The 12,741-nt window shown below is 46.5% G+C and overlaps 1 protein-coding gene across 1 annotated transcript; it reads left to right on the top strand.

The window, feature by feature from the left end:
- Positions 1 to 5,071: 5,071 nt before the first annotated feature.
- On the top strand, positions 5,072 to 10,091 carry LSM2 (LSM2 homolog, U6 small nuclear RNA and mRNA degradation associated). The gene is made up of 5 exons (XM_048487177.1): positions 5,072 to 5,206; positions 6,216 to 6,283; positions 7,060 to 7,090; positions 7,314 to 7,373; positions 9,115 to 10,091. Exons 1-5 carry the CDS (start codon positions 5,204 to 5,206, stop codon positions 9,238 to 9,240), a joined length of 288 nt encoding a protein of 95 aa, XP_048343134.1. The 5' UTR covers positions 5,072 to 5,203; the 3' UTR covers positions 9,241 to 10,091.
- Positions 10,092 to 12,741: the final 2,650 nt, after the last annotated feature.

The following is a 12,741-nucleotide window of genomic DNA, read 5'->3' as shown; positions in this document are numbered from 1 at the left end:
CCTCTTTGTTTCCCAACATAATTAACAACAGTTATCAAGTGCTCCGGAAGGCCAAATGGCTGATAGTGAAAAACATGTATTGTTGAAGGCCTTTCACAGCTGGAATCACTGAGGTATAGTGTGGTTTCTGGGCTGTGTAGCCGTGTTCTAGTAGCATTTTCTCCTGACATTTTGCCTGCATCTGAAGATGCCAGCCACAGATGCAGGCAAAATGTCAGGAGAAAATGCTACTAGAACACGGCTATACAGCCCAGAAACCACACAACACCCCAGTGAAAAACATGTTAAGAAGTCTGCCTTGTTACAGCTAGAGCAGGGGCCTGCAACCTGCAGCTCTCCAGATGTTCATGAACTACAATTCCCATCAGCTTGGCCAATTGGCCGTGCTGGCAGGGGCTGATGGGGATTGTAGTCCATGAACATCTGGAGAGCCGCAGGTTGCAGACCCCTGAGCTAGAGAAATAAAGAGAGGATAGTTTCAAGCAGCCTAAAGATGCTTTTACCAACAGTTTCAAGTACCCCCTCTCATACCCTGATATAGGGCAGATTGACCAGATGGAAGTGTTGTATAGTCTGCAAGACAAGCATCTATTGTTATTGTAAAAACTGCCATATAGCAACATCCGGGATGGGAGATAAGGAAATGGCTCTGGGATGGAGCAGTGTGAAACAAGGTGCCAGGATGTCTCGAAATGAAGGACTTCGATGGGTATGAATTTCTTTATTATGTATAATCTTTTGCCTTTGATGTACCTCTCTGAGACCCTTTAAGAAGGGCTGTGCCTTCTTCCTTTGCTGAACGAACCTTTGTCAGTCAGAATAAAATATTATTTTCTCTAATATTTTTGGTGTGCCTCTTGTTTAGCCTGGCCCAGCTTGCAGTAACAGTGGGACCACCACCAGTACCACACCAATCATAGAGCTGAACCAAAAGGAAGACAAATTGGTTCACTTTCTATGACTTGTGATAACCCTATAGAAGGGTGTAGGCTGTAGGGGCTTAGACTGTGAGTGTCTGGGAAAATGAGAGGAAAAAAAACTGTGATCCTGCCCCAAGTGCTTGGGATAATACAAGATAAATGTTAAGTATTAGGAAATTTTAACCACCATCATGTCATTTCTTTCAAACATCAATGTCTCCCCTAACTTCTGAAGATCTCGGGGGACTATATTTATCTCCCCCTTCCCACATTACCTGCTCCCAGTGAAGTCTCAGTGACCCTGTGAGGTAGCCTAGGAGAGGAGAGAATTGTTTCCCAAGTCCCTAATATCCAATTGGTTTGTTTCTGTTCTGTCAAAGTGAAAAAGTACTTGTTATAAAGCACTTCTGTCAAAGTACTTCGCTTCCTCCCTCCTCAAGCAGACCGTACCCCTCGCCCGCTCACTGCAGTCTCGGCCTGGGCCGCCTGTGAACTCTACACTTGCCCTGCAATGGCCCTTCCTGCCCAATGAGCCTTCAGCATCTGCCAGCCTCCCTCTCCCTGCTTTCCAAGGAGCAGCTTCTTCCAAGGCCTCCTGCCAGCCGGCTTCGTCCTCCACCAGCAGGCCTCTCAATTGACTCCTGCTTTGTAAGCGACACCCGCAAATCCATTCTTTCACCTGCTCGCTCTCGACCTCTCTACAAAGGGAAAATGTAGCCTGGTGCAAAATCTTTGGTCGTGGTGGGGAGGGGGCCACCTATTGGGGTGTGTGTGTAAAACTCAGATTTTGCCCTGGGCTACGTTACGCCTCTGGATGGGAAGGCCACGGAGCCCCCTAGTTTGAGGAAGCCCGTGGCAGGTACCTCATTTCTGCATCCAGAGGAGTGGGTGGAAGACCCCCTCCCCTTCCAGTCCACCCATTAGGCCACTGGGAGTCGCATACTGGCCTGCTCCCTCCAGGCTTCCTTCCCCCATCCTTGGGTTTCACCTTGGATAGTCTGGAAGGGGCCTGATTTGCAAGACATACCCACCCATCCCATTAGGCCACTGGGAGTCGCATACTGGCCTGCTCCCTCCAGGCTTCCTTCCCCCATCCTTGGGTTTCACCTTGGATAGTCTGGAAGGGGCCTGATTTGCAAGACATACCCACCCATCCCATTAGGCCACTGGGAGTCGCATACTGGCCTGCTCCCTCCAGGCTTCCTTCCCCCATCCTTGGGTTTCACCTTGGATAGTCTGGAAGGGGCCTGATTTGCAAGACATACCCACCCATCCCAACGCCACAAAAAAAATCTCTCCACCAGCTCTGCAACAATGGGATCAGGAAACGAATCCTGGACCCGTATCCCTTTTCAGCAGCGATCCCACCACCATGCAAAGATGCAAAGGAGGATTTGATGCAGAAGCGCAAAGCATGTGCCACCCCGCAGCAACAGGAACCATGAGGACGGCACCGCACCAGAAAGTTTCAAAGATCTCATGTCACTCAACACCCAGCGCTGCTTCTCATTGGCCTAGGAGGAGTCTTCTGTGCTTCCTCTGCCCCCAACTCCACTTTCTCCCTGTGGAGGAAGACTCGAACTCGTCACCTCCGGAGTGGGTCCTTGATTTGGTACACTCATGCAGAGTCAAAATTCACCAAAAAAAATCTTTTAGGTTTATTGAGAAAAATAATAGCTTAACAAACAATTAATGCTTGCAGTAGGCTCATAAGACAGCTCTCCAGATGTTCATGGACTACAATTCCCATTAGCCCCTGCCAGCATGGCCAATCGGCCATGCTGGCAGGGGCTGATGGGATTTGTAGTCCATGAACATCTGGAGAGCCGTAGGTTGCAGACCCCAATAATCTCAGGCTAATAGCAGAAACCAAATGTATAAAATTAAAATGACTCAGTGCAGCCTTAATTACAAAAATCAAAGTAAAGTCGATCAGAACAAAATCTTATAAGTGCAAGCAGGATAGCAACAGTATTGTGAAACAGAGCGGGAGGGAAAATGTTGTTAGGATACTGGACTGTGGTTATAGGAACATCAGAGGGTCAGGTGGCATGAACTCCCTAATCATAGCACAGTGCCAATTAACAGTAACCGTTATGATTAACTCATCATCATTAACAGGTAGGAAACAGCTTCAAAGGTCTGATGGTACCTGACGGTTAGGAAATAATCTGCAGGTGGGCCCAGATTGACCTTCAGCAATGAGATAATCAGGCACAGAAGGCTGGAAAGAGCCAGAAAAACACAGATTATTTTTTGAACCAAAATGCATCCATCATGGCTGCTCTTTAGCTAATACAGACCATTTCTTCACACTTCCTCCTTGAGGAATGCCCCGTGGGATTTCCCAGCTTCCTAGGAGGAGATGCAACTTAAGCAATTGCCATTTCAACTTTGAAACCTTGAAAGGTTTAATATGCGAAGCAAAGCTGATTCAGTTAGTCGCAGTTGACTCTGTGTGTGTGTGTGTGCGTGTGTTTTAAAGGATTACTTTAGGGCAGTGATGGCGAACCTTTTCGAGACCAAGTGCCCAAATTGCAACCCAAGACCCACTTATTTATCGCAAAGTGCCAACACAGCAATTTAACCTGAATACTGAGGTTTTAGTTAAGAAAAAACCGTTGGCTCCGAGGCATGCATTACTGAGGAGTAAGCTTGGTGGCAGTTGGTGGCTTTGCTTTGAAGCAACCGTGCAACTCTTCCAACGGGTGAATCATGACCCTAGGAGGGTTTGCTCAGAAGCAAGTCCCATTGCTAGCAACCGAGCTTACTCCCAGGTAAAGGATCACGCTTTAGTTCTTTGCATGAAAATCAGTGGGGTTTAATAGCGCTTAACAGGGCTACCTACACTGCTTCCCCAAAACTAGGTCTTAAGTTTAATGCTAATAATCGAGTCCAGCAGTCCAGGCCAGCCTAGATGTGTGGGGGTGGGTGGGGGCGATTCTGTTTGCGTGTGCCCACAGAAAGGGCTCTGAGTGCCACCTCTGACACCCGTGCCATAGGTTCGCCACCACTGCTTTAGGGAGATGGTTTTATTGTAACCCGCTCTGAGACTATTGTAAAGGGCGGGGAATACATCGAAATGATAATTATAACACTGAGGGGAAGGCGCATGCACATGTGGAAGAGTCAGAGACAAGGATCTAAAGAACTTGCTGTACCCTTTTCAACGAAAAGATCTAAGTCAAATTGTGACGTCATCCGACACGTGTTGGACCGTCTTTGTTTTTGGGATTCTCCACTCCAATCCCAGTGCCTACCTCCCTCTGTTATCGCTGGTGCCTTTTTAAACTGGATAGGAACAATCGTTGCATTCTTACCCCCACCCTGAAGACACGAGTGATTTCTTGTCCCTTTATTTCTGCCTGTTGTTCAAGGTATTGGGGGGGGGGGGGGGGGGTATAATTTCAGAAGGATAATTGTGTTGATAAGAGTGGAGGGTGGGCGATTGCCCTTTGCTGCAAAGGAAAAACGAGGTAAAGCAGGGAAACTTTTACACAGTACTCGCACGTACTGCTTTGCTGGATAAATCTACACCCACTAGGGGCTCGTTCTGTTTCCACAGGGTACAAACAGATTCCTCTGCAGATTCCCACCATTGCTTCATAAGCACTGCTCCTACAGATGGAGGTTCGATTTGCCTATTCTGATTCGCCCAGCTATGATCAGCAGCAGCAGCAGTCTGCGCCGCAGTAAATCTGGAAAGCAAATGGACCAGCCTTACTTAGGTTTATAATGAGAAGAGGGCAACACAGAATGGTTAGGGAGCAGCAGTGGCATAGGAGGTTAAGAGCAGGTGCATTCTGATCTGGAGGAACCGGGTTTGATTCCCCGCTCTGCCGCCTGATCTGTGGAGGCTTATCTGGGGAATTCAGATTAGCCTCTGCACTCCAACACATGCCAGCTGGGTGACCTTGGGCTAGTCACAGTTCTTCGGAGCTCTCTCAGCCCCACCCACCTCACAGGGTGTTTGTTGTGAGGGGGGAAGGGCAAGGAGATTGTAAGCCCCTTTGAGTCTCCTTACAGGAGAGAAAGGGGGGATATAAATCCAAACTCTTCTTCGTCTTCTTCTTAGTCAGCCGCCCCTTTAAGAATGGCTCGCCATTCCCATTCACTTCCGAGTGCACGTGACACGGTCCCTTCTCACGTGACGGGGGAGCGCGGCCAGTCCCGCCCTTCCTTTCTATAGACGCGCTTGCAACGTCTGTGCTGCCCCGGGGACTTCTTTCTGCAGCTCTGTTCTCCACGCGGGTTGTTGGCGGCCGTGAGTGGCAGCTCCCGCAATGGTGAGTTGTGACGTCACAACTCTTGCATCGTGACGCAGTAATTTGGGTCCCCCACCCCTTTTTCCTTAAAGGGAGTAGAGTTGGGGTTCTTTTTCGTTTGCAGAATTCGGTTTGGGCACCAGAGGCTCAAACTTAATAGCCTGAGATTATGGGGAAGCTGGTTACACCCCTTGGAGGTGGACACTGGAAGAGTTCGCCCTGGTGTAAGTGAAGGGCAGGGAGCATTCAGGGGCTGGGGTGGATCTATTAACGAATGCCAAATTATTTGTTCTTAATTGATCACTAGAGTGCAGGTCTGCAATCTGTCTCTCACTATCAGTTTTATTGTTCTTGGTTTAATTGTTATGTTTGCATTTTGTGGGATTTTGTAAGGTTCTTTGAATAGGGCTATAGAAAAGCATGGTATAGATGCTTTTAATAAAGAAGGAAGGCTCTTTTGAAAAAGGAAATAAACGGTTTACGTTGCAATATGTTGAAGGAGTAAGTGGGAATTCGCAATGCTGGAGTATTACGAAGAAGAAGAGGAGGAGTTTGGATTTATATCCCCCCCTTTCTCTCCTGTAGGAGACTCAAAGGGGCTGACAATCTCCTTGCCCTTCTCCCCTCACAACAAACACCCTGTGAGGTAGGTGGGGCTGAGAGAACTCCGAGAAGCTGTGACTAGCCCAAGGTCACCCAGCTGGCGTGTGTGGGAGTGCCCAGGCTAATCTGAATTCCCCAGAGAAGCCTCCGCAGCTCAGGCGGCAGAGCTGGGAATCAAACCCGGTTCCTCCAGATTAGATACACGAGCTCTTAACCTCCTACGCCACTGACACACCACCTTTCTCAAAGAGGGTCATGTTGTTCTCTTGTGCAAAAAATTTGGATCATGTGCAATTGCATATTGTTGAAAGTGCGGTGGGTTTTACACATGCTGCTTCCCTCCACGTGTTTTTGTTTCTGATTTTTTAATTAAAAAAAAAAACCCTTTCCCCGTGGCTGATGATCTATCCATTTCCTCCCTTTGTAGCTTTTCTATTCTTTCTTCAAGTCCCTGGTTGGGAAGGACGTGGTGGTTGAGCTGAAGAATGATTTGAGGTATGTCTTTCTTCAGAGCTGTTTGTTTACTGCATGGATTTTGCTTCCCTCATAAGAACAGAGAGCCGTCATGGGTTGATTCCACACAGCAAATGGGTATAATGGGTTGCAGTCGTTATAAAGGAACCTCTTTTTCCCATTGATATGTGTGCTGTACAGCCAGCAATTGGAGCCCATGGAAACAATCCAGGTTGCTTTCCTGCCTTTGCATGGAGACGCGTGTCTCTCTTAAAAAGTTTCCTGCAACACACGTGTAGCTGCTCAGGCCTGCAGAAATGAACCCCTGCAGCCAGTCGTTCCGCAATAAAGTTGGCTGCACCTGCATAGCTGCACACGTGCAACATGCAAACTTTAAAAAAAGAAACCTCCCTGCAATAGCAGGGCATTACTGAACGTATTTCCATGGCAGGCGAATTCTCCCTGACTGGTGTCAGCACAGTGGGAGGGGGGGGGGGGGGGATAAAGCGCCTTCTGTTTGGCCATTTGTTTGGGAGTGGCTCCAACCTGGAATTTTGCAAAATGATCGCTGGTTTAGCAATTTTTGAAAATCCTGGGTCGAGGGAAATAAAGTGGGGGCAAACTTGGTGTGAAGTCCCCCCCCCCCAAAAAAAACTATACCCATGATAGTTGCCCTGTGCAAAATCCACCATTACTAGATTGAAAACTCTTTTAGATTCTGTACCCTGTACTTCTTTTGAAGACTCTTTAATGTTATATATCTTCCACCTTAATTAAAGGTGAATTTTAATTGCTGTTCTCTCTCTTCTCTTTCACAGTATATGTGGGACTCTACATTCTGTGGATCAGGTACGAATGGCAGTGTCTGTTCCTTTCATCCAGACAATTAATTTGTTCTCACCTGGCCAAATATTTCACATCCCAACATGTTTTTAGTGGCTATCCATTTTCTCTGGGTAATAACAACCGGGTGGCAGGTATCTTGAAACGTATAAACAAGCTTCAGAACAAAATCTTACAGGCCTTTTGAATCACTTAATTTGTCACTTAATTTTTCTTTTTCACTTTGCAGTATCTGAACATCAAACTCACAGACATCAGTGTGACAGACCCTGAGAAGTATCCTCACATGGTGAGTACATATCACGTCTTTAGCGCACAAGTCCTCTGAGGAGCTTGGAGATGCATGGCTGTTCCCATCTCTATTTTATCTTCACAATAATTCTGTGAGGTAGCATAAGCATTTTTTATTGTCATTGTGCACGCACAACGAAATTTACAGCAGCATTCCTCGATGCACACAATTTCAGACTCATACCCCATCCTCACTTTCCCCTTCCTCCACCCATCCCTACACAGCCCCAAACACATCAACACGAAGCCGCGGAGTTCAGCATCGCCACAGCTCTAGAGTCGAAGCTGTCTCTAAGCCTCTTTGTCCTAGTTTTGATAGACCTGTATCGTCTGCCGGACTGTAACAGTTCAAAAAGAGAGTGTGCTGGATGAGACGGGTCTCTCAGAATATTTTGGGCTTTCTTTAGGCTTCGGGAATGATAGAGTTCTTCCAAGGAGGGGAGAGGGCAGCCGATAATCCTCTGTGCAGTAGTGAGAGGCTAGTTTATGTAGTTATCCTTACCACAGTCCTGTGAAGTGAGACAATATCTGGAGCTTCAGCCCCTCATCTGTAAGATTGACAGCTTCTTGTACACATGCGTTCCCCCATGTGGAAAAGCCAGCCTGAGGTAGTCATGAAGGCTCCCGTGCTTCTGTCATTCCATGAATTTTGTAAAACCGGATGTTCAGGAGGAATGCTAGACTTCTTGGCTTGTCCTCTGTGCCCTTTTCGACCCCACTGAAGCCCCCAAAACAGCTTATAGTGTCGTTCTTTCTTTCTTCCTTAATTTTATTCTCCCAGCAGCCACCCTGTGAGGACTAGGTCAGGCTGACAGCGAAGATGGTGGACCCAAGGTTACCCAAGGAGCTTCCAGAGCAGAACAGAAATTTGAACCCGGGTCTCCCAGACTCTAGTCCGATGCATCACCTCTTGCACTCTACTGGCTCTGCACTTTACACTGGCAGTGGAGGCAGTGTGATTTATACTCTGTCTCAAATAAAGGTGTTAATATGGTCAGTTGAGGTGCTGCAGTTGAGAAAAATTGTATACTTCCGCATTAGAATATAGGTCCGAACAAATATGAGAATTATTTTTTACTCGTTGCCTTTGTCAAAAGCATTGTTTTGTGCATTATTGAACATGGTACTTGGTGAGGCTGGCTGCTGAGTCCGCCCTTCTCTGTTGCTCTTTACAGCTCCATATGTCATCTGCTGACTGAATATCGGCCAGTCCCCTCCGGGGGGGGGAGGGGGGGGTTAAATGCCGGACATCATCTACTTCTTTTAATGGTGGAAGATCACTGCTGCTAGTGTTTTAATGTTTAATTTATTTATTTATGGTTTTAATTGAAACTATTTGATGTATTTAAATGTTTGATTGTTTTGTGAACCGCCCTGAGCCCTTTGGGGGGTAGGGCAGTCTATTAAATTGAATGAATGAATGAATGAATGAATGAATGAATGAATGAATGAATAATAATAATAATAATAATAATAATAATAATAATAATAATAATAATACTTTGATACAAGAGCATTTGTAGTTCAGTAAATGATTTATCATCAGACTTTCAAACGGATGGGGGAGCAGGGCTAGGTTGGCATCAGGACCAACGCAGAGCATTCTACAAGTTGAGTTATGTGGTGGAAAAATATACAATCTACTGACATATTTTTTGTGAGACAGTGTATAGCTGCTTTTATATCACAAGCCCCCAATTTTTTCCCTGGCTCTCATGCTCTCTCCCTCTCCCCTCCAGTTGTCTGTCAAGAACTGCTTCATTCGTGGCTCAGTCGTCCGCTATGTCCAGCTTCCAGCCGATGAGGTCGACACACAGCTGTTGCAGGATGCCGCACGCAAAGAAGCTCTCCAGCAGAAACAATGATAGTTCCTTTGTCTTTTGTGCGTTGCTTTATTGTGTGTGTGTGTTTTTCCCCCGGGAAAGAGTGAGAGAGGGTGTGGGAAACCTTTTTCTGGAGAGAACCCTGAATATTTTGTGTACCTGTTTGGAAGAGGGTGTGTATGCACACGAGCGTGTAGTATGCTTCTTTGCCAGTTTGGACCTGCCAGAAGAATCAGGTTATCACTTCGAATAGGGTTATACATTCTTCAGTCCTGTGGTTCTTTTAGATGCCCAGGAATTACTTGCGGAAAATTATCGGCACATTTTGTTGAATTAAAAAAAGCTAGGAGCATAATTTGTTTCCCATGATCTTCCCGTTTGTAGCAGTTGGCTTCATTACACTGTTAAATGGTAGGAGACAAACGTCTTGGGTGATACCAGTATTCAATTTTTAGTTTTTAAAACCCATTTTTCTTTTCAGTGCCCACAGACATCAGAATATGTGATCTATCCATGTGCCACTGGTGTTTGCCAGTGATCCACTTGTAATTGTGTGTATTTTTGGTGTTTTCTCACGTCTCAGCTTGAAGCCCCCACAACCACCACACACACACACACTCCCAAGAGCCTCATGTGCCAATTATTTCTGTTCTGTGAACTATGATTCCACTCAATGTCTCAGGGCTCTACAAGGGTTATTAAGGATTAATAATCCTATTTCTGTATTATTTTTGGCCATCAGAGCATGATTTAAGGTCGTTTTCTCTACCCTCCAAAATGATTTTCCCATTATGAATCCTAAGTGGTTTTGAGGCAGTTTTTGTCTTCCTGATCTTTTGTTGTTATTACATGAGTATGTGGCTTTTTATATTTAAAAAAGGGTCTCCTTAAAACTTGTGTGTAAAGTTTTGAAAATAAATACTGAATTTGTGAAAGTTCATGATTTACAGCAGAACCCAAGCTGGACTCTTCAGAATTCTGTTGAGGTTTGCTAAGTAGGGCTTATTCCCAGGAAAGTGACTTAGATCATAAGAACATAAGAACAAGCCAGCTGGATCAGACCAGAGTCCATCTAGTCCAGCACTCTGCTACTCGCAGTGGCCCACCAGGTGCCTTTGGGAGCTCACATGCAGGAGGTGAAAGCAATGGCCTTTCAAGTGCTGTTGCTCCCGGAAGCACCTGGTCTGTTAAGGCATTTGCAATCTCAGATCAAAGAGGATCAAGATTGGTAGCCATAAATCGACTTCTCCTCCATAAATCTGTCCAAGCCCCTTTTAAAGCTATCCAGGTTAGTGGCCATCACCACCTCCTGTGGCAGCATATTCCAAACACCAGTCACGCATTCCGTGAAGAAGTGTTTCCTTTTATTAGTCCTAATTCTTCCCCCCAGCATTTTCAATGTATGCCCCCTGGTTCTAGTATTGTGAGAGAGAGAAATGTCTCTCTGTCCACATTTTCTACCCCATGCATAATTTTATAGATTTCAATCCTATCCCCCCTCAAACGTCTCCTCTCCAAACTAAAGAGTCCCAAATGCTGCAGCCTCTCCTCATAAGGAAGGTGCTCCAGTCCCTCAATCATCCTTGTTGCCCTTCTCTGCACTTTTTCTATCTCTTCAATATCCTTTTTGAGATGTGGCGACCAGAACTGAACACAGGACTCCAAGTGCGGTCGCACCACGGCTTTATATAAGGGCATGATAATCTTTGCAGTTTTATTATCAATTCCTTTCCTAATTATCCCCAGCATAGAGATACACTTACCCAAAGAGGGGGTGGTTCAGCTGTTCCATTGTTAAGTTTTCTACTGATTGAGATGTCTTGGAACACACTCTAGGTCAGTGATGGTGAACCTTTTAGCGACCGAGTGCCAGGGCGGAGCAAGGGGAAACTGCACCTGAGGCATGCGTGCGCGCGCCCTGAGCCCCTTCCATGCCCCTATCTGCCCCACCCTGCCCTGGAATGCCCTGAAACACCGCCACCATGTCCTTGGAATGCCCTTGCCACGCCCCCACAGGGGTGCGCTCCCAGTTGATCGTGCACCCCTCACCCCCTTGGTGCTATGCCACTGCCAAGTTCCCAAACTGGGGCAACAGCATGCGTGCCCAAAAAGAGGGCTCTGAGTGCCATCTCTGTCACGTGTGCCATAGGTTCGCCACCATGGCTCTAGGTAATGGTGTAGAACTCACAGATAATGTCTGCAGCCAGAAGAGATTTCTATCCATTCTTACCCCCTCCTTCAGCTGCAACATAATGCCTCTGTCTTACCTATTGATGAAACACTTCCTAAAGAATATATGAAGAGCCTTTCTGGATTAGACAGTGGTCTATCTAGACCAGCATCCTGTCTCACACGGTGACCAACAAGTTTCCCTGGAGGTCCAACTATGGGGCATAGGGGCTAAACCCCTGATGTTGCTTCCTGGCACCAGCATTCAGAGGCTCATTCCGCACATGCAGAATAATGCACTTTCAAACTGCTTTCAGTGCTCTTTGAAGCTGTGCGGAATAGCAAAATCCACTTGCAAACAGTTGTGAAAGTGGTTTGAAAACACATTATTTTGCGTGTGCGGAAGGGGCCAGAGTGTTGTGGTTGCCTTTAGTCACTATAGCTAGTACTTCTTGATAGGCCTATTCTCCATGAATCTCGTTAATTTGCCTTTAAAGCTGTCTATGCCTGGGATCGTCACTACACTCTCTAGCAGCCGGTTCCACATTTTAATCACACTCTGTTTAAAATTGATATTTCCTTTTGTCTGTTCAGAATCTACTGCCCATCAGCATCACTGGACGCCCCTAAGTTCCAGTATTTTGGGAGAAGGAGAAAAAATTCTCTGTCCACTTTCACTACCCTGTGCATAATTTTACAAACCTCTGTCATGTTCCCACCCACCCCCTTAGATGTCCCTAAAGGGGGAAAATGGGTGCCAAAGAAAGAGAGAAAGCAAAGAGTTGTGAAGGTGTCTTTGTGGAGCCTCAGGAAACACAAGGTCAGATTGGAATGGAGAGTACATAATGGACTCATTGCTTTTTCTAAGTCACGTCAACAACAAAGAATTTGCAAAGGTGACCTGGGAAATTAAAAGGCCCACACATAAGCCAGGGCGAGTGGCCCTTGCAGGAGCTTAGCCCTAGCTAGCCAGCGGCACCAGCAACGGGTGGCAATTCACCAGTTGGTAGTGGGCCAGGGGATGCAACAGGTGAGCAAGTCCTGGTTTCTCTGGCCACATTTGAGCTGACCAATCCCTGCAGCACTAGAAACAGGTTGAGAGCTTGATTCCGCTTGCACCTGGCTGCCAATGGCCCACTGGGAAATTTCCCAGAAAGGTAAATAGCCATACTACCTCTGCAAAGCCTGCCTGCAAAATGTAATTGCTCTATAGCTGTTGTGGTTGTTAACCACAGCAGGGCTCTCACGCTGTTAATAGCGTCATGACAGGAATACATCCCACAAGCCAAGAGTTTTCTACAGAATTCCCATCTGCCTATGACAAAAGATGTATCTGTTGAAACTCTGTGTTTCATGCAGCCCAGGAACCCTACC

This window comes from Sphaerodactylus townsendi, linkage group LG03, assembly GCF_021028975.2.
Source record: "Sphaerodactylus townsendi isolate TG3544 linkage group LG03, MPM_Stown_v2.3, whole genome shotgun sequence".
Classification (NCBI taxonomy): domain Eukaryota; kingdom Metazoa; phylum Chordata; class Lepidosauria; order Squamata; family Sphaerodactylidae; genus Sphaerodactylus; species Sphaerodactylus townsendi.
This window is presented reverse-complemented; position numbering and strand designations above follow the sequence as displayed.

Excerpts from the sequence above, each read along its gene's own strand:
- LSM2 (XM_048487177.1), top strand. Across the intron at positions 7,091-7,313 it reads CTCTACATTCTGTGGATCAG|TATCTGAACATCAAACTCAC; the intron begins GTACGAATGGCA and ends TTCACTTTGCAG. Across the intron at positions 7,374-9,114 it reads CTGAGAAGTATCCTCACATG|TTGTCTGTCAAGAACTGCTT; the intron begins GTGAGTACATAT and ends TCTCCCCTCCAG.